Here is a 23309-nt window from a genome sequence, read left to right as displayed (position 1 = left end):
AGTATGTAAGCTGCATTCATGCAGGACAGTATCGGTACTCACAGGCTTCAGCTCCTTGATGATAGAAGGACTGAAGCCCGCAGAACGAGCGAAGCGGGTGAAAAGTCTTACGGGCGCTAATGCCTGATAAGTACATAAAAGGAAATACCAACTGATAAGTCCATACTTAAGTATAGCTAGGCTTGATATTCCAACATCATTGCCAGCTCTCTCTTTTTTTAAATCATTGATTAAACTACAGCACTGCATCCACCATGTCTCGTCATCATGCGAAATTTTGCGACGTGTAATGTCATCATCACTGCTTTCGCCTGAGAGAATGCGCTTACTGTTCGCGTGCGTCAAGGAAATCAAGTCAAGCCACAGTCCACGATTGCAAAAGCGTTCCTGATTGCGCTGTGTCAGTGAGTGGTTCAACTGTCCCTGTCTGTCAAATTGATGGTACGATGTTCAAGTTGCACGAACATGTCTGAGTTGAGCTACCTTCCAACATTTCTTGCCAAGAACATGCAAGTGACTCCCCTTCATCGATGCTGCGTCAAGGTGATTTGACTGGAGCGCTTCGGCTACCTCATGGGCTCCAAACCCCTTATTCTGATTCACTATCAATAGGTGATTCTCGCCACTGACGACACTGTGGAGAGTGTGCTAGCAAAGACTAATCAATTGATGATGACCCCGTTTCTGAAATTCTGATCAGCTCCATTGTAGTGCTGGGCACCTCGCATAAACGTTCACTGAAAGGCAAGAAACGCAAAACATTTCCTCAAGGCAGCCTATCATCTGGACTGTCACTGGCTGCTCAGACATAGCTCTAGTAACGTTATCAGCACTGATGTCTGATATCATCCAACCGAATTCTGAACCTTCCTTTTCTTGAGGTCAGCTATAGGGTGTCTTCTCGTTACCGCCATCTTCTGTAAACATTTGGTGCCTGAACGCGCAGTGGCAACTTCGATCTGTATCCTGTAGCCAAATCTTCAAACAGTATCCGATGTACGAGCATACGAGCAACTGGCCAGGACCCCCCTGAAAATCCCTATTGGAGGCCGGTCCAAAAATCACTGATTTTTGGACTTCCTGTCCGGACAACTTTTTCGGAGTTCATGTCCGGATAGCTGTCCAGCCTCCAGATCACAGAGTTTTTATGGTGGCCCCTCCCCTTTGGTTCTGCTTGTATCTATTTGTTCTGTGGCTTAAAGTAGTTACTCGGCCTCCCCTTGATCCATGTCTGGACAGCTCAGGACTGGCCTACCAGAACATATGGAGGACTTTTGACCGGCCTTTCGGACATTGGGGGGTCATTTTGTCCGGACTGAGGACTGGCCGAGGGCCTCATAAGTGTCTATTCATGTCCGGACGGCCGACCGGCCTCTCATAGGGATTTTCAGGGGTCCTAACTGGCCGTGGTGCCTGTCGATCCTTTGCAAGCCAACGCACCAGTCTGAACTACTTAATTCTTCTGCTTGGATGATAATGTTGGTTGCCACGCTCATATCTTCGACCGCATGCCCCCAACATGTAATAATACCTCTTTGGGCGAGAAGTCCGGGTTGACGAAACGAACCGACTATCTCATTCATTCTGTACACGCTGCGACATGCACAGGTCGTCCAAATCTTCAGACGTGCCATACACGAATACTGTGTCTAGACGGGCATTGGACAACGTCGTCAATCCTATGATCATGGCAGCACCCGCACCTGATCGCCTATTGTTTCGATATCTATGAAACAAAAATACCTAAACATCTCCCACGCACACCTTATGAATGCAATTCACTAACCCTGGTCCAGCCGGCTCCCCCTCAATGTTCAACTGGTCACCATGCCCCGCACGCCACTTTGCCTCTGCGGTGAACGAGGACTGTTTGGTGGGAGTATCTTGGGGGTTCGATTCCCCTTAAACAGTGTTTCTAACGAGTCAACGGACTGACCGCGGCACGGTTTTCGAGTTTGGTTAGGCATATGCATTTTGTTAGGTTATCGGCGCTTGCGTGGTCCATGACACAGCTTACCGGGCTTCGTGCCCTTCTACTATACGCCTGCTCTGTTGCGTCCGTGGGGACCTGGTGTCCGTACGTTAAGCTTCTTCGCCCCCAGATGCGTCTGGTCCTCCGTTGTTACAAGACATGTATTTACACACCTCCGACCGCCCCTTCGGGGCGGGATATAAATTGTATATAAAAAAAAATAAAAAAAAAAAAAAAACCTTATGAATGCCTGTCATCGTCTGCTGATGGCAATTCAATGGTCGGACAGGGCGCGCTCGTTTTTTGAATACAACACTCGTATTGCTGGTTCTCGCAGTACGCTGCTTGACGGATGTGCCTAAGCTGCATCACTTGTGACCTCAAAAATAACCTTCACGTCTCCTTGGATAAAGGATGGAAATTCTAAGCCGTAAGCCGTCATCTCGTCCGCCGTTGCTCAGTTCACATGTGTGCACGTTTATTATGTTTATGCGGGAAGTCGATGAACTTCCATCGCTAGTGCGATCTTGAATGCGTTCTTTCCTCTAGAAGATGGCGGACCATTCACGAGCAACGAGGGGCGCATTCACATGCTACAGCATCATGATCATATATATGCCGCGTACTCGACAGGATTTGGGCCAGCTCTTGCTTCACTCCTGAAAAAGGCCGGAATCAATCCATGCGGTGAGCCCAGCTTTCCCCTGACGACAGGCGGCGACGAACATCCGCATTGATGACTGACACACGTGGGTAGCAAAGCCCTCCGCGTGATGCCTATATCTATGTCCGGCTCGCAGCACTCGCACGGTTCTCCCGGAAACCTCCCCTGGCGGCACATTGAGCGCGGACTTGGCCCCTTGGCTATAAACTGCTCGGAGGATCGACAATGCGGTCCCTTGCGCCGCACTGCCCCTGGTACTTATGAGGTACTCCGTGATATTTCTTCTGTCTGTGTTATGCCGCCATCCTCTGCTTGCAGCAGGCCAGTCAAAAGCTGCAGCGGCATACGCTCCGGAACTGATACCATGTCCTTCTGGTGTTTCACTCGTCCGGGATGCAGGGAGCGCCGACCAGTCTCTGAGTGACGGGGAGGCTGCTTATGTCTCTGCGAAGCAAAAGAAAGTGCTTCCCCAAGCTTGGCTGTCTTATCTCCAGACAGTACTGGAAGCCAAGAATGCCGATTCACTCCCGGCGTACGTTTCCGAAATCCTAGCCGGGCAGTATGGCGAAGAGGCATACCCGCGCTTCGCAATCGCGACAAGCGGAGGAGGATACAGGGCAGCGACATTTGGAGCGGGCGTCCTGAATGCTCTGGACGGCCGTAACAGCACATCCGTGCTCGCAGGCACCGGCGGGCTCCTGCAAGCCGCAACTTACCTGGCCGCTTTGTCGGGTGGAAATTGGCTCGTCAGTTCCCTTGCACAAGCAGACTTTCCGACTCTCCCGAATCTTGTCTTCGGCCCCGATCAGACATCGGCCAATGGCTACGGGGGATGGCTTGCTGATTTCGACCTGTTGAGCCCGAGCAGTAACGTGACGCTGGACGATGAATACGTTCTTGACATTTTGAAGGAGATCGAGGGGAAGTATGAGAAGGGGTTTCCCGTTACGGTGACCGACGTGTGGGCTCGCGCCCTTTCGCGACATTTTGTGAACGGCACCACCGCTACAAACTTCTGGGACCCCGATGATACGCACGGTGCTGGACTGACATTTTCATCCATTTCCACGTTGTAAGTGTCATGGTCGTTGAACTTAATCAAGACTCACCACAGCTCAGGGACACATTTACGAACTATACCCAGCCGTTCCCAATTCTCGTTATTGATACGCTGTCACCGAATGGCAATAATTCGAATATACTCAGCGGTGGCAATTTCGTCCCGCTCACGAACCCTATATACGAAGTCAATGTTTGTACGTCGATACAGTCAGCGGCATGCTCTCTGGCAATCACTCACGATGACTCTCGCGCAGATGAGTTTGGCTCGTTTGACCCCATGCTAGCCGCCTTCACGCCGACAGAATACCTTGGTTCTCCGAACAATAGTATTTGCGCAACTGGCTTCGATCAGATCGCGTTCATTGAGGGCCTTTCATCGAACCTGTTCAACGAGTACAATACCTCAGTGAGAAATCACGTCAACCGGTCGTACAGTCATGGGAACTAAAGAATATAACTTTTCAGGCCACTACCCTGAAGAATTCATCCATATACGAAGTAGTCGAATTGCTCGCTGAGTACTTGCCAGAATCCGACGTCGAACTGGCGGTTGGGCTGGTGCCGAACGCATTTTACGGCTATTCGCCCGAAACCTTCATTGACAGCAATGAGACTCTACTCCAACTTGTAGATGGCGGCGAAGACGGTGAAGTGGTGCCTTTCATGCCTCTTCTGGTGAAGGCCCGTGAAGTGGATGTGATCTTCGCAATTGATGCTGTAAGGTTTAATAACAAAATTCAAAATATGGGGTTGCACCTTCAGCTGAATGATATAACAGGCCTCAGACACTGATGACCATTGGGCAGATGGTAGCTCAATAATCGTGAGGCTTCCATTGTCCCTGTGTTTTCACGAAGTCCACCAACCTCTGGCTACATTCAGGCGACCCAAGACCGCGTAGCATTCTTCCCCGGGACATATTCATTCCCATCGGTGCCAACCTCGGCGTCAGAATTCACAGCGCATGATCTCACCAAACGGCCCACTTTCTTCGGTTGCAACAGTTCGGAGGAGTCAGATGAACCGCTCGTTATCTACCTCGCGAACGGTGGCGCACCTCTCGGGCAGATGCCTGTCACAAATACGAGCACGGAACAGATGCAGTACACGGCCGACGAGCTCCAGGCAATGCTCTCGCAGACATTCGACGTCGCCACGAAAGGCATCGCTATCCCAGTAGATGAGGGAAAGAGCTGGGAGAAGGATTCAGAGTGGCCCGCCTGTCTGGCTTGTGCGATCGTTGACCGCTCTAGACAGCAGCAGGGCATTGAGCGAAGCGGGCTCTGCCACGGATGCCTCGAGAAGTACTGCTGGAGTTAAGGAGTGAGGTCGTGGACTTACACTTCCGGACTAATTGGACCGCTATCATATCCTATGATCGATGATTTTTGCCCGTCATCACAACAGATCAATCCTGTCAGTTCATATTGTTGGGTTTTTGGAGACACATCCTTCATTTTTGATGAACTAGATAAGCAACATACCAGCGAGGTCCTTGACCGCCACTGCAAGATGTCAAAGGACACATTGGTGTATTCCGTAAGTCAATAGATCCTGATTCACGACCAGCCTCGAGTGAGTCCATCAAGCGATCGTAACGGCAGGAATACACTGTAATGGACACCCACCTCTATAACGGTCTCGACTTGATCCATATATATATCACGACAATGAGTCTACCTTCCATCCGAAAACATTCTCGCTCTCAGCCAGTCGTTCACAAACCAACTTGACCTTCTCGTCGTTCACATTCGCGACCGAAAACCGGATCCACCGCTCCAGCTCAGCACCTGGCTCCCTCTTAGGCTCAAAGAATGTCGCAGGCAAACACACGACGCCCATCTCGCGTGCGAGCCGCTTGCAGACATCGGTGGAATCCATGCCGACGAAAGGATGGCGCACGAATGCATAGTATCCGCCCTGCGAGCCGATCTTCCAGTTCTTCGGGAGCACTGCGCGGAACAGCGTGTGGCGATGTGCGATGGCGTGTGCGGTCTCTTGCACAAAAGGACGCAGCGTGGGCAGAAGCGGCGCGAGTGCGAGTTGTGGCGGACGCGGGGCACAGATTTGTAGGGAGTCGAGCGCGGTGCATATGTGCGGAATGAGTACTGGTGAGGCACAGAGCATGCCAAGGCGGTGGCCTGGGATGCAGTATGCCTTAGAGAAAGAGTATAAATGTATGAACGTAGTACGCCAGTCCCAGTTGGGCGTGTGCTGGAAGAGGAAGTGAGGAACCCCAGTGGTGATGAAATCGCGGTACGTTTCGTCGATCACGAGGGCGACGTTGTGCTTTCGGGCTAATTGCGCGAACTCATATATGCGAGCTGGAGAATACACCGCTCCGGTCTAGAAAGTCTGAATTTCAATGCGTATGGAATATGTAGAGCATTGCTTACTGGGTTGTTCGGTGAGACGAGGATAATTGCTTTCGTCTTTGGCGTAATGAGGGATGCGCATCGTTCTGGGGACGGCATGAAACCTTCCTCGGAACGGGTTGGAAGGATTACTGGCTTGATATTCAACGTGGTGAGGGTCATCCTATCCTGATGTCATTGAAGCCATCGACCCATAAATAATGGAGACATACTCATGATTGAAATACCTGCCACCTAATCAGCCTTGCTCAATGCAACGCACGAACGCCAGGCACGAACCAAGGTATCGGAAGAATGATCTCGTCGCCCGCGTCTGCCAGCGTCATGGCCACCGCAACAAACGCAAGGTTGCATCCAGCAGTGATTGCAATATCATCTGGAGTAACGTCTGTGTCTTCGCCGTAGCCATGCTTCATCTCCTCGACTACGGCTTTCCTGAGAGAGAGCTCGCCAACATTAGGTACATATCCGCAGCTGGCAGGATCAGAGGAAGCCGTCGCAAGAGCGTCCAGAACAGGTTTTGGCGGAGGAGTGCCAGGCACTCCTTGAGACATATCTAGCAAAGGACGGCCCGGGGTAGGAACATATTCTGCTGCCCACTTGTACGCTTGAGGAATGCTATAGATTCTCTACCTCAATATCATCCAGAATCATCCATAATCAAAGAGGGTTAACAATACACTCACGGAGGACAGCTAGTGTTCTCGATACCCCGGGAGAGCCGAAATGCGAGCGACGACATTGATCTTGTCGATACTCCTCAGCAGTTCGAGAGAATGGATCAGGTGTATATGAATTACTTTCTGTCTTTCTGATTGCAGGAGAGTATCTGCACCACAGCTGAAGAGGTATTGGAGGCCGCTTTAAGTCGTGAGTGTAGGCCGAAGAGATTCAAACGCAAGTTCGGCATCGTCGTCCTCGTTGACTCGATAGCGAGCGCGAGCAAGGCGTCTCTCTTCTATCGGATCCGCCGCCGACTTTGTTTTTGGCTTCCTCTCTCGCTCATCAAGCGGCAGGCCAACAGCTCGGCCTACTAACTCTCAGGTGAATCGACATTGGTAGTAGACTGGTGAGTGTGACATATTGGCGTTCATGCCCACATCCGTTCATGTCTAACCGACTTCCATCACTGAGAGCTAGTGTGCGGATGGCCAGCCACATCGGTCGTATTGCACGGCTGACCTTGTTCTCTGGTCCTAACTGCTCACTCTGTGATGTATGTAGTATCATTACAACCAACCCACACCGTTCATCTAATCATGCCCCTTCCAGATCGCCAAGGCAGAGCTCGCCAAAGTCAAACAACGACGCTCTTTCGAACTCGAGACGGTCAACATCCAGGACGCTGGGCAGGAGCGGTGGAAGAAGAAGTATATATACTGGATCCCGGCCCTGCATCTCGAGGGCAAGGAGATCGCCAAGGGCCGCTGGGACGCGCAGACGGTGAACGACGCGCTTGACGTCTGGGAACGGACACCATGGACCAAGGATGGGCAGGCCAAGCCCTGATCATGCAGTTGGCCCCGCTGTTTCTGGAGGACACGCTGCCTGACCATCCGTCATCTGCGTACGTCAACTGCAAACCTGTTTATCTATACAACCAATACGGCGATCGTGTGCTTGGCTTGGATGAAGAAGTTGAGATGGACTCGGACGACACTAGATGCTGTTTCAACTGTGGCTCCACTGGGCACATGCTCTCATCCTGTCCCGAGCCTCGTAACCATGCTCTTATAGCGCTCTCCAGGCAAATGTTCAACTTCCACAATGACGATTCAGCCGGCGTCCCACAGCGTATACATGAAGTGGAAGGATGGCGATGGCAGCGATTGCAATGGCTTAAGGACTTCGAGCCTGGGCAGGTCAGAGGGCCTGCATTACGGGAGGCACTGGGTCTGCAAGAAGGAGACGTCGGAGAACGTGCGCCTTGGTTACAAAACATGGCATGTTGGGGCTATCCAAAAGGATGGGTCGGTACCTCTGATCCAAGAGAACGTATCTGGACATTCATCTCTGGCGAACGAATGGACGAGATTGAGGAAGATCCGCTTGAAATGGAATTTATCATCGTAGGCGAGAACGAAGATGAAAGGATAGACCTCTCCGCCGGTTTGGATATTTCTGGCGTGCAAGACGCATCCTCCGAGAAAACCGGCTCCGTTTATGTTGGCGACTCTGTTGCGTCTTTTGACCTGTCGCGAAGGTCCGTTGAGCGATTATCGACAGAAAAAGATGGTGACGATGACCAAGAAGGAGTCCTCGCTCCTGAAGGCACCTCGACTCGTTCTGATCCATCGCAACAAGAACCGGTCTCGACCCGGCGATGGGCTGAATATCCTGATACCTATTTCCTATGGTCCGGCTTGCCAGTCTACAACGGATTTGCTCTTCCAATGGTGAAACCTCCCTAGGCAGCCCACATCTCAGGACTCATAAACAAAGAGCCTCAAAAGATCATAACACTTCATGATTTCTACGATCGCGTCCTCTGCGAAAACAACCTCTTTCGGTCGGTCGCCCATTCCGCCCTCAAAGGCTTACTCTCATCATCAGCACGGACTATACCTGTCACGCAACTCATAACATCTGCTTGACCCCAGCACAAAGACGATCCAGACGTGGATCTCTCACGCTAGCCCAACATTTATTCTTTTCATATATTCTGATCTGTGCACACTGTCCCTCATAAAGGATACAAACGTTTGCGAAGTTTGCCTTGGATCAGGTCTCATGCATTGAATGAAAGAATTTATTGTATCAATAGTACAATCAAATCTGCCGACGAACTATGGCTACACTATGGTCATGCCACTCCCGGTGGTCTTCATCTGCATTATAGCTGGCAGTGTCTAAAGTATGCGAATGTCCCAAGGTCCGGCGTCTGACGTGACGTTTCATGAATGATTGTTGCTAACAAAACAATGTACGTGCATCATCATCAAATCGCGTACTTGCTGGACTTGAATTGGGGTTCTGGCGAGCCTGCGCGAGAACTACCGTGAGAACTACTGCGAGAGCTTGCTGGTCGTTGAGTTTGTGGTGCAGGCGCAGGTGCATAGCGCGGTAATGTCTCCAGCGGTCTGGATATCAGAAATCCTGCAGCGCAAATGTAAGGCTTGTGGGATGCATTTGGAGATTCTCAAACTATTCACCCTTCAGTTGAGCCTTCTTCTCACCCTGCCTTCCAAATCCGAATCCAGCCTTCAGCCCCTGAAGGTTGATCTCGTGTGTCTTCTCTCCTTCGCCTTTGCTGCTGAAGACGTTCTCAACGAAGCCCTCAACCGGCCGAGCCAGCTGTGGCGGGAGCTTGTGCGTAGGGAGGATGTCCTTCGCCCGTTCGCGCCACGCAAGAATCGACCGTCTGATCCTGACCTTCTCGCGGAAGATCAACCCCGCTAGCATATTCACGCAGCCCACGGCGAACATGAAGAACGCGGCGACGAGCGTGAAGTCGTCGACGTGGTGCGAGAGGATCATCGCGCCAATGAGGCACTGGAAGAGCCCGAGCGGGCCAACGCCGAAATCGCAGCCTAGCACGGGGAAGAACCGGTCGAAGAAGACGGCGGGCCAGCCAACCTCTGAGAGGATGAGCATGTTGACCTCAAAGATGATGAGAATCCGGTTGATCACTGCGAAGAAGATGCCGAACGTCTGGTTGGGGACGTCGCTGTCTCTGTGGCGCAATGCATCCGTGGATATGAGCGATGGCAATCCGCTTCGATGTCAAATAAACGTACGGGATATAGTCGCAGTCTGTCGCACTGGTGCTGTTGCCCGATTGGAAGTCATTATATGCCTCCACATCCTTCACCATCACGAATATGCTGCTTGCGAAGACAAGTAGCATCGCAAGAATACTGGTGATGCGGAGCACATTGAGGCCGATGAAGACATCTGCGAAACGCCCATATCAGTATCGATCACTACGCAGAGCTGCTTGTATACGTACATGCTCGTGGATTCAACAGCATGCTCGTTTAAGAATATCGTTATTGAAAGTCAAAATGATGGAGGTGGCCAGCAGGGTATCAATACAAGGAGAGTAAGAAGCGTATGCAGCCCAGTGTATACGAGATAATACGACGAGGAAAGACAGGTGTCCCAGCACCGCAGAAATCCAGCTAGTAGTGGTGAGCCCGGACCAGGAGAAGGCTGCGGGCCACGAACCGCGTGTTCCTCTTATAAGAGCAAAATTTTTATCTGCGAAGCGTCCGACGCAGCAGATCTGAACACGAGGCATGGAGTCTATTTGCAACCCCGGTTAGAGTGGTTCTCGGTGATTAACAGGGTATCTTACCGTCTCTACTATCTCTATAGAAAGCATCGCTTCTTTGCTATTGTTCACTGTTATTGTTGCGCTTGTGTCACTTTGTGGCGAGAACAATAACCATGTCCGAACGACAACAGCTGCCTTACTTGTTTGCTTACGTAATATGGGGGTTGCCTTGGCGGTTTCCGGTGGCTTCAGTCGTGGATCAGAGACAAGCATGCGCAATCTGGAGCTTCGGAAATCCTGCTTATCCACATTGCTTGTAGTTGTGTAGAAACGCCATGGCAATGATCCTCGAGCGGCACCACAAATTGACCGCGCAATGATATTTGCCAAGTGGGACATCCGCAGCGGGTGGATTAGTAGCAGTAGGCAGCAGTGCATTCTATATTCACAACAAGGTTCCCGCAATGCAGGCGAATCTCCCGGGATGCTGCCGCGCGTATTCAAAGCCGTACAGTCGGTGGAAACCGTACTGATGCAAGCGGTGCCTGATAGAATGCACGTTCCGAACAGGGAATGACTGGGTATCTTGTGAGGATTGATGCTCATTGAGAGATTTGGAGAAGTCAAGTTTGTTTTGGAGGCTTGGTCTTCAACTCGACGATTTGATGTGAAAGTATTTTCCGTTCGAAGTCCAGAACACGAACGAAAAGCTAGGTCGACCGCAATACGCGTCGGAAATCTGCATGAAACGCCGTGGGAACGCACATCCAGTAAGGAAAAGCGAGAGCAAGACAAGCGATGACTGTGGGACTGCGGCGTGAGATGAGTTCGACCACTGTTTACGAAATCAGCAACGGCGCGATAGCGCAGGGGTCATCGATTCATCGTGGTACATATTGATTACGCTGTAGTTTGACATGTAGTCACCGGATCCGCATCTCATCTGTTTATCCTGTAAGCATACTGGTGGACACCCTACCGTAACGAACATGATCAAAGGCCTAAGAATACTATCCGTCAAGGACGTCTTCAGCTGGCTGCGGACCAAAGATGTCGCAAGGCCGTCCGCTGAAGCCGTTCCGGCATTATGTGCTGTTGTCCCGAAGCTGTGCGAGCCAGCGCTGTCATGGGCGGCTAAATGGTGTAATTCAACCAGACGACGCGAGCGCAGCCTGGCAATCATCACTACACTATGAGATCGAGTGCCTGGTGAAGAGATATCAGCATGACAGGCAGCAGAAAATGACTGAAGCACAGCTGACCATTTGCTCGACTGTAACGCATGGCCCATGTTGTCAGAGCATAGAGTGGCATCAAATGTTATGCAGCTCACGGAGTTGACTCTGTTCTTCTGTCACCGGGCTACCCTGAGTGCTGAGCTTGCGCGAGAGGTTGGCGAGTGCGGATATTTCCTGTGCCTCCGGACAGTGCTTCGCGTGCTCGAGCAGCTCGTCCTCCAGGTACATGCGGTACTGCCGACACATAAGCTCGGGGACCAACGCCACGTCAATGCCCTGCTTCAGCCGCCTCATAACCCGCAACTGGCACCCCCGGCACGCATACCCGGCGTACGTCGTGCGCGTCACGGTGTCGAACCAGGGGATGGAGATGCCCGCCATGAACCGCGCGGACGTGATGAACTTTGAGCCATTCCGGGCGGGCTCCCACAGGCGGCGCCAGGACTGGTTTCTCGCCGATAGTCCCTCCTTGTTCAAGTACCGCAGCACAACGTCGGCGTCCCCGTGAAGCTCGACCATCCTATAGCTGTATAACCGGAAGCGCTTGCGATGGGCGAGGGACTCGAACGTGTAGGTTCCGGGGAGAGACAGCATGCTCGGGACGTCCACCAGTGCGCGCCTGGTGAGCCCGTACACGGCTTTTGCGTCGCTCTCGGTCATGGGCATCATCCACGACACATTCTGCAAGCAGCTGAAGCAGCAGCGCAGGCACTCGGGGATGAAGAGCACGGAACCGAACTTATCGCACTGGACGCATCTGTTGCTGCAAAGCACCTGGAAGACCTGATCCACCGTGAAGAATGACGAGATCCCTGTCTGCGCGAGCGCGGCGACGATGTGAGGCGCGTGTCGGAGGAGGTACTTGTACGGCGCGGAGGCGTCAACGCTCGTACGTGCACGCCTGTTTACGAGACGCAGTGCCGCGACTGTGCGCAAGTCGGAATCCTGCACTACAAAGTCGAACAGCTCCGTGGGTAACGGGCTCAGAGCGCCGAGCGTGGCTTTAGGGGCAGCAGCCTCGACGTCTCCAAGGTCGAGGCGATCCTTTGTGCTGATAGAGATGGAGAGCATGGACTCGTCGACGTGCTCCGGGTGATTACCGATGACTTGCAGATCCATGGGTTCAAACGGGAGGTCATCGTGGACTACGCGTCGGCTTGCCATTTTTCGACTGGTGGATATTCCTCCTATACAGCCACGCGATAGACGGAAACTCAAGTAGGAGACAACGTCGTGAAAGTGCTCATTGAAAGGCAAGAAGTCGAGCTCAAAGTCGTGAGACAAAGTTCAAGCTTGTGTTGAACGCGCTCTTCGACCACACGCGATGTAAGCGCTCAGAGATCCGTTCACTCTCCAAATTACCGCAAAACTGCTTCGCATCTTGTCTCCCCTAGGCAGACCTATAAAATCGTCTTTTCTGAACGACAGACGATATTAAGCTTCGCATCCTGCTTCGACTCAACAGCACCAACAACTCTGCTTTACGACATCAACTAACCAACAGCAACAACTAACTAAATGGCCACATTAATTCGATTATACCGAAAGTAAAACCGGGTATAGAACATAAATTACATGCTATCTACGCGCACCTCTATGCCATGATTGCGGGAATCGGGACGGGAACATTGATTGCAGCGAGGTAGACAGATGGATGGGGGTCAGACCAGGCAACGATGGATGGACGGATGGGATGTATGAACGACGAAAGTTCAGAGTCTGTGAAGGAATGGACAGAGAGAACGAGAAAGAGAACGGAAGGCATCTATGCAGCAGCACGCTTTGACTTTGCGCGGATCGCTTTGCCGTATCGGTAGAACAGGAACGGTACAGGAATCTGCAGGGACACGGACGCGTTATTCGATAGAACGAAAAATGATGATATGAGTCGGACGTACCATGGCAATAGAGATGAACGCCCATGTAGACGCAGCCCAGCCGTTGCCGAGATTGTGGTACATCGCCTCGATGAACAGCGGCATCGCAGCACCAGAGCCGGAACGAACAACGGTCTTCGCGGCCAACGCAGACGCGACATAACCGGGGAACGCATCAATAAGGTACGCGTTGGCAGAAAAGTACAGAATAACCACTACACACGCCAGCGGTGAGCCACGCACGCACACTCACAACGAGAAACGAGACTTACTGCCAAAGCCGAACGGGATACCCGACGAGCAGGGTCCAACCCAATTGCCACCTCCGGGCATGACAGCCGGAGGCGACGTCCAACCGAAGATGAACAGGGAAACTGGAATAAACCAACAGCCGATCATCATGCCGACGAGACGATCCTCAGGATCCGCCCTCCCGCCCTTCGCCTCCGCGCGCTTCCGATAATCGGCCTCAATGCGCGGGGTGACGAACAGCGCGATGAACAAGCCGATCAAGACGGAGCTGAACACGAGACCGGAGTGACCGTCATCAAAGTGGTACGCTTCGGTAAAGACGACAGGGAAAGCGAAGAAGAAGGCGTACTACGGTCGAAGTCAGAATACGCCGATTGGCTAGAACAAAGGTAGCGCTTACAAGAAGACCGTAGATCAAGGCAACATACAAGGACATGAGCAGCAGGATGGGCTCAGTAGCAAGCATCTCTGAATTGGCCGTAAATATGGTGGACCACAGTAAGAATAAGAAGATCGGATACTCACGGAACGGACGAATAAGGGTCTCAATGATGATCTGGGTCAGAGAAGCCTGGAACAGCTCCTGCTCAGTAGTAATGTTCGGGTTTCCAGTCTCCTTCCGTAGACGCGCCGCACGCTTCTTCAGCAGAGTAGGAGCAAATGTCTCTGGGAGCGTGCACGTGAGGCCGAACGAAAGGCCGGAGAAGATCATGTTGATCCAAATGATCCAACGCCAGCCGATGTTCTCGCCGATGAAACCACCGACGATGGGACCCAATACGGGTCCACCGTAGGGAGCTGCGGCGAACAAAGCAATGGCAAATCCACGCTCGTTGTTGTCCCAAAGATCGGAGATCGTACCGCCAGCGAGGGCGAGAGGACTCGAGGCGAAGATACCGCAGAAGAATCGACAGATACAAAGCGTCTGAATATTCTTCGCAACAGCACATGGAATGTTGAATACTGGAGATCAATGAGAATCGGCACCTCCTGACCGGGTAGAATGCACACTTACTAACATAGAGGAAAGCGGGGCCAATCCAAATCGGTCTCCGTCCCATCAGCTCACTCTAAATCCTTGTAAGCCGACATGAGATAGCTGGCAAAGCAAAAGTGAACTCACCAATGGCGCCCATATCAGCGGACCGATACCGAAACCAACCACCATCAACGATACCGTCAACGCGATAACGACCTCCCCAACGTGAAATTCATCCTCTATGTCTTTGAAATCACCGGTAACGACGGCGCTACCGAACGCAGCGCAAACGACAGTAAGCGCACAAACGCCGGTAAGATCTAGTCATAAAGAATCAGCGGCCCGTAAGCAGTAAAATGAACGAAACGGACATACACCAGCGGTAGAGATCTGACCAATTCCGCGGATCCTCCGGGTCGTTTGGAAGCCAGGTCACCAACTTCATATCCTTTAGTTGTGCGGCCTTTTCTGGATCCCGAAGAGCACCGGGAAGCTCTGAGACATGAGTGGGGATCGGTCGCAGGGCGAGATCGGCCTGCATATAACCGGTTTTGGAGGTGGTACGGTATTCATCGGTGAATCCTCCGCGTTCGACATCGGTAGTGGTGAAGGGGAAACTCAGATCTGCCCGAGTGCGATCGTGAGTCATGGGTTGGCTCAGTTCATTGTCGTCGCCGTCTGCCGGTATATACTGGGGGGCCTCATCGGGAACTATTGTGGCGGTTTCGCTGGGAGAGGAGTTGACAGTCATGATGGAATATGATAGGTCGTAAGGAGAAGAAAAAAGAAATGCAGACGGACGGGGACCGTCGAATGCGGCGAAGGGGAGAAGAGAAAGTGGAAACCTTGGGTGGCTGAGGAACCATTATATAGAGCCAAGGCGGGTAGAGGCGGGCGATGGGCGGAGGCTCGGAGCTACAATCCATTCACTGTGAGAAAGTCTGACATATTTGGAAAACGCCTCGCACCATTCGTCCGACAAAAAAACGCAGACCAGGTCGAGTGCGAGATGCGAGAAGTGCTCTCCACCTCGGAGCATGCTCGTTAACGACGCCAACCTCGCGAAATGCTCGCTTGCTAGCCAAGCCTGAGGACATGTGAACAACGCTATGGAATTATGGAGCGGTGTATGCGCGACAGGTGATCCAGGCAGTCATCATAGGTCGACGCAGGCGGGGACTGGATGAGAGGAGCACGCAGGGAAAGCCCAGAACCGACCAGTCCGACTTCAGCCACAACCCTCTCCGACAGCCCGGCTGGGCGCAGGCCGGTCAATCCGCATATGGAAATCCGCCCGTTCCGCCGTTCACCAGCATATTGTCTGTCTCGGCGACGCTGGACTCTTCCCTGTGCTCATCCTCGACTCTGTACGTAGACTCGCACCTTGCCCATCCCTCCGGAGCGCGCGCACAGACTACACCCGGTTCCGATACATCAAACGATGACATCGATCGCCATCAAACCTAGAACGCTGCTTTCGCTCGATTCGAATCGCGGAAACAGGCTTCCAGAAAGAACCCCTTGGCCGCAGTTGCGTTGCGCTCGGGTCATTTCGTGCTAATTACCCCCTTTATTTGCAGCTCGGAATCTGTGAGCACGCACATGCGCCTGCGACGACGAATCTCTCGCTTTCTCACCACAACGTGCAGCAGTACTCGACGACTAGAACTACCCATCCGACTCCCGGTCTCGTCTCATACCGCTCGCATGGCTTGCGCGCTCGGTCTCCCTGTCGCCCAAACGCGTCTCCACCACCGGTCTGCTATTACCCGTCGACCTTCGCGGCGACAATCGCGCTAATCACGCAAAGATTGAGCAGATAACGCCGCTTCACCGTGCGCTCCATTGTGATGCTTGTTCAGCCAGCTCGGATACACGTCCATTCTGAGCACATGTGGACACGGCCTATCGCCCAGGAGATGCAGCACCCCTGGATTTGCGCTGCGCGGCTGTAAAGCAGTGCGGAACATCCGCATGACGGATACCCGTTGAAGGCCGCAGAGCCGACATCGACCGACCAGGAAACTTGCCTTTCAGGTGAGCCCGACTGACACTGCGCGCTCTTACTTTAATGCTGTGCGTCGGGGTCGGGTGCTGGCGGATCTGTCGCAGCGTTTCCCACCCAATCACTTCCACGTTGAGTGGTTTCCATCCATTAGATAGCGACTTCCGGCGATCGGTTTACCGTACATCCGCGAGCGTTTCGCCGAGTAGACTCTGGCTGATGTCGATGAGCCATAATGCATGATACATGGAGGCTATCGAAGCTGATGGTTATGCGTGAGGAAGCATGCAAGGAGAGTTGCCTGGCGGAAGGATGAGCATGAGCGAATCTAATTCTGAGACGGGCACTCCAGGTGCGGCTAGAGTGCAAGAGGCGTTGTTCCTCCTTCCAAATTCGGATTAGCCGTGCCAAGAGATTTCGCAACATCCCGAGGTGCCCGATTCCAACTCGTTCATTGGCTCTCACGATGCCCGTCCGGGATCGTACCTTCGGCGTTGTAGGCTATTCCCGACCCTGGTCCTTGCTTTTCGGTGTTGAACGGAGCAACGAAAGACAACAAGTCCGAGACGCCGGGTAGATGGTTCCTGCACCCTTCATGCCCATGTCGCTGCCTAAGATGTCACCGGAACGTAATCTGAGGGATGTTCACGCACCCATGGGGTTCCAGTCGTCCACGATGTGCCAGAGAACGTACGCACGAAAACCGCTCACCTGAGGGACTGCGCCTGCAGACGTTGTACCCGGCAATCTCGGATTCCGGTACTCTCGGGCAGGCGAAAAACCGTCAATCTGTCAGCGCGCCATATGGTTGGATCAGGTGCGCACGAATCTGCTCACTGGAGACACCCCTCCCCCCAACACTGAACGTTTTGGCAAGGGAGAAGCTGTGGTACTCATTTCGAGTGGAAGCCTGCTACTTGATGAGACTATCAAAGGAAGCGATCCATCGTTTCACGCGTGCACATTCGCGTTAGGACTCGAACGCACGAACCCGCTCATTCAACACAAACCTCAATCTGCCGACAATCTCATCGACGCTGACAGCTCAAACCGCCGGCCTGGTCACCAGGAAGAAACCCGACCTCACCGGACACTGGCATCCTCATCACACAAACGTTGTACACCGAGCGGCGTCCAACAGCCAATGGCAGCCACACAGCGCTTGCACGAGCCAGGGCTCCGTCCATGGCTTCTCAGACTTGGCGGGATCCGACGCGCGCGCACTGTACGCGCGCGTACCTTCTGCTAGCCGGCTTGTAGTCTGTGAAGCGGAGGCGCGGTTGGTGTTTGTGGGTGTACCTGATAGATGCCCGGAGAGTGCGTGTTGAACGTTTCCGATCGGGCGCGGTGCGTGCTGATCAGTTGGTGTTCTATACTTAGAGATCCAGGAATATGTTGGGCTATGTCTGGAGGTCGAGCAGGGGCGGGGCCCCGCGTTGTGCGAAGGCTATTCCGGTGATATTTCTGTGATGCTTCGTGGTGCTTCGCGATTTTGATGTGAAGGTAGAAGGAGCGTAGGTCGACAGTATTGACACTGTCGGTCGGACGCGACTTTTTGGTGTCGCGTGACCGCGTTCACACATCACGTGGGGCGCCACACACGCGTATCGACGTCTGTGACGCACATCTCCTTCAGTTCTAAACTAATTGAAACACTATATCAGCTGTTGTGGTGTTTGCGACTGAAGAGTGGGTGTAGACAGAGGGCTAAGCACTAAGTTCTACAACCCAGTACCGTGAGGATTGTTGCCTAAACTTGAAGTGACCATCGATGGATGGTTGGCCTCACTGGTAATCACATCATTCTATGCATCGTCTACCCATCAGGCATGCATCAGGCCCAGGACTGGAATAACGCTACTTCCTAGCATTAGTTGAGGTCCACGGATGATCTACGCACACACTTTGGCACCGGCGTCAAACGCGTCATAACGCGTCTGTGGCTGTAAGTACCCGTGCCGCTCTAACAGCTCTGAGGCGGCTCACCCGTGTCATTCAACGTCTATGAGAGATTGTTCAGAGTATCTACAGTCTTTCCAAAGAGATTTGCAGAAATGTCCTCTTTGCAGAGATAGAAGGAACTTACGGCTATCGTAGCGGGATCAAATAGGTACAAACACATCACGGCACGCGCAGGCGTTAACGTTCAACGTTGAACTTAAGTTCTTAGTCTGCAATATCAATTTTGTCCACATGCGCTGTCACTCTTTAGCTTAGCCCTCATCATATGTGCATCCAGTTGAGCTCTCGAGTGCAGTCGCGACACTTCCAATGGGTATGACAAAGTTGAACGCGAACGGCAGGATCGTCCATCGATCGACGCGTCCGATGGTGTCCAGGCTCTCACATGGTGCCCTGCTTCAAAGCAGCACCTGCAGAACATCCAATTTGGCTTACTTTCATCAAACTGGTGCGATTAATAAACCCAAGTTCTTCTATGCTGTGGCGAAGGGGCGCGTTCCTGGTGTATACATCTCATGGTATCAACTTCACCTCGGAGGAATGGCTGTGGCCACTCACGCGGTCTATCGATAGGGACGAGTGCAAGCAACATACGCTCGGTTTCTCCGGCGCTCAATATAAGAAGTTTGAGAGCAATGCTGAGGCGAATGCCTACGTCGCATCCTTCAGTGTCGAACGAGAGACCTCCACGAACGCCGCAGCTGTATCGCTGTCTATCAAGGGCCAGAGCAACACCGTCAAATTCGGATACTATGCTGTAGCGGTAGGCCGTACTCCCGGTGTCTACTCGTCATGGTATATCATCTCTCGCTTTTGATGTTACTCGCTGAGCGTGTCGCCCCAGGGATGAGTGCAAGAAGCATACTTCAGGCTTTTTCGGCGCACGATACAAGAAGGTCGCGACCGCGGCAGAAGCAGTTGTCTACCTCGTCACGTTTGGTGTCCAATGGAAGATTCCAGCCGGGGGGCAACGGCCGTGCCGCTGCCTAAGCTGGACCCCTTCAATAGCACGTCCAACCGTGATGAGCTATGGTTCTACGCTGTTGCTGAGGGACGCGGGCCTGGTGTTTATGGATCATGGTCTGTTATCTCCCCGTACAGGGATCACCGTCTAATGAAACTGCCACTGGCAGGCGCGAGTGTAGTGACCATGTCTTAGGCTTTCCCGGCGCGAGATGGAAGAAGTTCCGGAGCGAGGAGCAAGCGCGTGCATATGTCGATGCTTTCGATGCCGAGCATGATGTTATCTATGTGGATGGCTCCTGTACGAAGAACCAGCAAGGGCAAGATCGCGCGGGGATCGGCGTATGGTGGGGTGAGAACGATCCGAGGTGAGTTGGGACTCAGATGAGAAGCAATTCTGTGCGATGGTCTGACCGGCTTCGTCAGAAATCTCGCAGAGAGATGCCCAGGCGAAGCGACAAGCACTCGTGCTGAGCTCTACGTGAGTTTACGTGCTTCAAACGGCTTTCGGCTCAATGCAAGGTCTGAATGCAGGCGATAGTGCGCGTCCTCGAGACGGCACCTCACACCCGCAAGCCATTCATCATAAAGACCGATTCTCGGTCTTGTATCCAATGTGGGCCTTTCATAATCTCCAGCGTCTTCTTGCAGCTATGGCTGAGGGGAGGTCTTTGTCTTTGCAGGTTTACGACTGTGGCTACCGAGATGGGATAGCGAAGGTCCCCGGCTCAAGCCCGTCAAAGATGCCGATATGATGCGCTATCTCGACGGTTTGCTTACTCAACGCGCTCTGGAAGGACAAAAGGTGTGTTTCCATACTCTGAACGAACTACCATCTGACCCTGTCAACTGTGTGTGATCAGGTGCATTTGCGACACGTCCCCGGTCATTCTGGCATCGAAGGCAATTTGGGTGCCGATAAGCTGGCCAAACAGGGTGCGATGGAGTCCGATGTCCCGGTGCGTGACTGGGGGGCGCTGATGGCGCGTGTGGATGTTGAGGCGAGTGACGCCGCGCTGCAGGCAGCTGCGCGAAGTGTGAACCGTGGAAGGGCTGGGCTTAGACTGCTTGATGGTTGGAGTGAGTCTTGACAGGAAGCAGCCGTCTCATCGAGAGTTGATCGTTTGCTGATGTGTATTGCCCTGCAGTGATGCCGTGGATCGCGGATCATGAAGCGGGGAAGACCTAGGTTTTGAAATGTTTGGCAAGTCTGAGGGTTGTCTGTTCAACGGTCACTTTGTTGTCTTCGGAATAGGATCGGGTGCATTGCTGAACGGCATGTCGAGATATCATTGTATAGTATAGAGATTGGTCATTTCGCTGTTCTCAACCAGTATTGAGAGATAGATTGAATGACGTGTACGCTGATCATGTGAAAGACTAATTCGTATTGTTTTTGCCCCATGGGTTTGAAAGCACACTTTGAGAAGCAACAATCATTGAAAGCGAAGCTGGAAGGACAGGCGAACGTCCTGTTCAGGATCTTCCCCAGGCTGATGTGGCCTACAAATACTCAATCAACCATCGCAAATGCGAGAAACTTGACAAGGTTGCAAATCAGCTAGTGAGACGTCGCATGCATCATCTGAGATGTACCACTTGGTGGCAAAATAGATCACGAAAGCCTCTTTGTATTCGCTTCTTCAGTCTGAAGCTGAAGTCCAGCAACAGCCTGTTGGAGGCGCGTTTCTGCAGTGCGTGACCGCGTCAATATATCACGTGACTCGCCGCACTCCTTACTATGGGCAGAGCAGCGATGTTTGCAGCGATGTCAGAAACTGATCTCAAGCGAAAACTTGCCTTCACGACGTTGGATGTACTTCAGGCTGCACTATAAGCTCGCCAATTGAGCTCCACCGCCGCAGGTGTGTGTACGAGCCAACTAACAACCAATCCTAGTCAAGACTCAGATGGCCTTATCGCGGGCCATCTAGCATCGAAGGTGCCTTCTATATGCAAATCTCTCGTTGCGCATTTCATCGATTCGCACTCAAGACGTTGTGCGAACCACGCCCTAGAACACAATCTCAATCGTTTGCTACAGTCATCTCAGCGACGGTCATGTCGAACAAGGTCGCCTTCTACGCCGTAGCGAAGGGCCGCGCCCCCGGTGTCTACATGACATGGTATGTAATGTGCGCGGTCTATGGTATGCACTGAACTAGCCACCAGGGACGAGTGCCGGGAGCAGACTACAGGGTTCCCTGCTGCACGTTTCAAAAAGCTCAGGTCTGCGGCGGAGGCGGAGGAGTACCTTGCGAGGTTCGGTATCAAGTGGACTCTGCCTGAGGAGACAACCCCTACGCCTGCACCATTTCAACGAGCTATCGAGAATAAGGTAGAGTCGCCTGCGGATGACGGCGGATGTACGATTGTCTACTGCGATGGTGCGTGCAAGGGAAATGGGCAGGCGGAGTCCGTTGCTGGAATAGGCGTATGGTGGGGAAGGAGTGATCCCAGGTTTTTCGCCATCTCCAGTCCTTTCAAACTATTTGATTGACCATGCTGCTATGTCTAGAAACCTTGCAGAGCGATGTCCGGGCTCTCAGACGAACAATCGTGCAGAGCTCATCGTGAGTATCCAACACATGTCTCGTATTCGCGCGTTGTACGTCTTGACTCGAGCATTGAGAATCATTAAATGCAGGCCATTGTGCGCGTTTTGGAGACGGCCCCTCATAACAAGAATCCGCTCATAATCAAGACGGACTCGCAGTATTCTATCAAATGTTAGTCTTCAATCTGATTCTGTCCTGTTCTCACTTTGACATCGGCATGGCCAGGTCTACGAACATGGTTACCAAAGTGGCTCGATAATGGCTTTAAAACGGCAAAAGGCGATCCTGTCAAGAACGTACAATTAATATACTACCTCAACGCGCTTCTCGCCCAGCGCGCGTTAGAAGGACAAAAAGTAAACCATCCCGTCTTAAGCACACAAAGCAAAGTCGACATCCTGACAAACACTTGAATGATCAGGTGCATCTGGAGTATGTGCGCGGTCACGCGGGTGAAGAGGGCAACGAAGGCGCAGACGCCCTCGCAAATATTGGCGCTTATAAGCCAACGGTGCCAGAGCGCGATTGGGAGGCACTGCAAGCTCAACTTTCGAATACAGACCATGCGGATAGCAATGCGATGAAAGCGGCGGTGCAGGACGTGGTCTCAGCCGAGACGAGTGCAGAGGTTCCGATGGATGAAGAGGAGCTGCAGGTGAGTAAAGATGTGCAGATCTGGGTGAACGGAAGCTTCAAGGAGGATGAATGGTTGTTGACACCGGCTTCATAGGCGTACGCGAATTGTTTGTTACCGGATGAGGATATCGAATTGGATCTTTTGGACGACTACAACTAGGCTGTCTGCACACTGATCTCGCGCAATTTGGTGCGGCCTGCTCGGACATTCGATTTTTTCGACGGCCGTTGCATGTATACCTGGTGTGTTGAGGTATGGTATCCATGAGGTTATGATAGTCTGCACGTATGGAGTCCCCAGTTGGTACTGCGGGTTCTCGTACAGATAATGCTGCAGCATGTTTGAGATACTTCACTGATGATTGATGAAGACGCGATATTTCAGTAACTTCACTAACCGATACTGTGCATTGTTATATGTTAGGGACCCACATTACCTTGCGACGGTGACGCGCACCCTTATTAAGCGGTCCACGCGCAAGACGCGTGTCTTCTAGTTCTTAAAGCACACGTTGTTAGCTAGACGTCCCCCAACCCTCCTCCAAGGGCC

At 52.5% G+C, this 23309-nt stretch overlaps 9 protein-coding genes across 9 annotated transcripts; 4 read left to right on the top strand and 5 right to left on the bottom strand.

Moving 5' to 3' along the window:
* Nucleotides 1-2896: 2896 nt before the first annotated feature.
* LAESUDRAFT_662183 (FabD/lysophospholipase-like protein) lies at nt 2897-5018 on the top strand (the record flags this gene model as incomplete). The annotated part of the gene is made up of 6 exons (XM_040904977.1): nt 2897-3708; nt 3756-3892; nt 3953-4104; nt 4164-4415; nt 4477-4521; nt 4581-5018. 6 exons carry the CDS (start codon nt 2897-2899, stop codon nt 5016-5018), a joined length of 1836 nt encoding a protein of 611 aa, XP_040760112.1.
* A 94-nt stretch (nt 5019-5112) lies between these two features.
* LAESUDRAFT_752247 (PLP-dependent transferase) lies at nt 5113-6990 on the bottom strand. The gene is made up of 6 exons (XM_040911716.1): nt 6760-6990; nt 6353-6691; nt 6286-6300; nt 6095-6236; nt 5327-6044; nt 5113-5252 (listed from the first exon to the last, which is right to left on the bottom strand). Exons 1-5 carry the CDS (start codon nt 6813-6815, stop codon nt 5361-5363), a joined length of 1236 nt encoding a protein of 411 aa, XP_040760111.1. The 5' UTR covers nt 6816-6990; the 3' UTR covers nt 5113-5252; nt 5327-5360.
* A 134-nt stretch (nt 6991-7124) lies between these two features.
* On the top strand, nt 7125-7938 carry LAESUDRAFT_685614 (DUF836-domain-containing protein; the record flags this gene model as incomplete). Its single annotated transcript, XM_040905896.1, has 4 exons — nt 7125-7142; nt 7208-7289; nt 7346-7534; nt 7591-7938. Coding segments are annotated over exons 2-4 (606 nt in total), but the record flags the coding sequence as incomplete, so codon positions are not given.
* An 809-nt stretch (nt 7939-8747) lies between these two features.
* On the bottom strand, nt 8748-10148 carry LAESUDRAFT_414751 (uncharacterized protein). Its single transcript, XM_040902359.1, has 4 exons — nt 10023-10148; nt 9811-9967; nt 9226-9746; nt 8748-9169 (listed from the first exon to the last, which is right to left on the bottom strand). Exons 1-4 carry the CDS (start codon nt 10042-10044, stop codon nt 9012-9014), a joined length of 858 nt encoding a protein of 285 aa, XP_040760109.1. The 5' UTR covers nt 10045-10148; the 3' UTR covers nt 8748-9011.
* LAESUDRAFT_414763 (uncharacterized protein) lies at nt 10149-11220 on the bottom strand. The gene is made up of 2 exons (XM_040902360.1): nt 10371-11220; nt 10149-10318 (listed from the first exon to the last, which is right to left on the bottom strand). The coding sequence occupies exons 1-2, from the start codon at nt 10893-10895 to the stop codon at nt 10253-10255; spliced, it is 591 nt and encodes a 196-aa protein (XP_040760108.1). The 5' UTR covers nt 10896-11220; the 3' UTR covers nt 10149-10252.
* Nucleotides 11140-12816, bottom strand: LAESUDRAFT_730346 (uncharacterized protein). The gene is made up of 3 exons (XM_040909816.1): nt 11623-12816; nt 11552-11562; nt 11140-11495 (listed from the first exon to the last, which is right to left on the bottom strand). Exons 1-3 carry the CDS (start codon nt 12689-12691, stop codon nt 11475-11477), a joined length of 1101 nt encoding a protein of 366 aa, XP_040760107.1. The 5' UTR covers nt 12692-12816; the 3' UTR covers nt 11140-11474.
* A 476-nt stretch (nt 12817-13292) lies between these two features.
* On the bottom strand, nt 13293-15284 carry LAESUDRAFT_738811 (MFS general substrate transporter; the record flags this gene model as incomplete). Its single annotated transcript, XM_040910934.1, has 8 exons — nt 13293-13364; nt 13426-13619; nt 13677-14004; nt 14057-14124; nt 14182-14619; nt 14672-14726; nt 14780-14955; nt 15011-15284. The coding sequence occupies 8 exons, from the start codon at nt 15282-15284 to the stop codon at nt 13293-13295; spliced, it is 1605 nt and encodes a 534-aa protein (XP_040760106.1).
* A 3793-nt stretch (nt 15285-19077) lies between these two features.
* Nucleotides 19078-20754, top strand: LAESUDRAFT_762931 (ribonuclease H-like protein; the record flags this gene model as incomplete). Its single annotated transcript, XM_040913173.1, has 8 exons — nt 19078-19397; nt 19447-19682; nt 19762-19933; nt 19992-20046; nt 20100-20181; nt 20249-20370; nt 20429-20645; nt 20714-20754. The coding sequence occupies 8 exons, from the start codon at nt 19078-19080 to the stop codon at nt 20752-20754; spliced, it is 1245 nt and encodes a 414-aa protein (XP_040760105.1).
* A 584-nt stretch (nt 20755-21338) lies between these two features.
* On the top strand, nt 21339-23163 carry LAESUDRAFT_730340 (ribonuclease H-like protein). The gene is made up of 8 exons (XM_040909815.1): nt 21339-21430; nt 21500-21691; nt 21738-22025; nt 22084-22138; nt 22213-22294; nt 22349-22479; nt 22545-22778; nt 22854-23163. The coding sequence occupies exons 2-8, from the start codon at nt 21519-21521 to the stop codon at nt 22917-22919; spliced, it is 1029 nt and encodes a 342-aa protein (XP_040760104.1). The 5' UTR covers nt 21339-21430; nt 21500-21518; the 3' UTR covers nt 22920-23163.
* Nucleotides 23164-23309: the final 146 nt, after the last annotated feature.

The sequence above is a fragment of the Laetiporus sulphureus genome (genome assembly GCF_001632365.1).
Source record: "Laetiporus sulphureus 93-53 unplaced genomic scaffold LAESUscaffold_49, whole genome shotgun sequence".
Classification (NCBI taxonomy): Eukaryota; Fungi; Basidiomycota; class Agaricomycetes; order Polyporales; family Laetiporaceae; genus Laetiporus; species Laetiporus sulphureus.
Note: the sequence above shows the minus strand (reverse complement) of the source record. Positions and strands in the feature narration are given on the sequence as shown.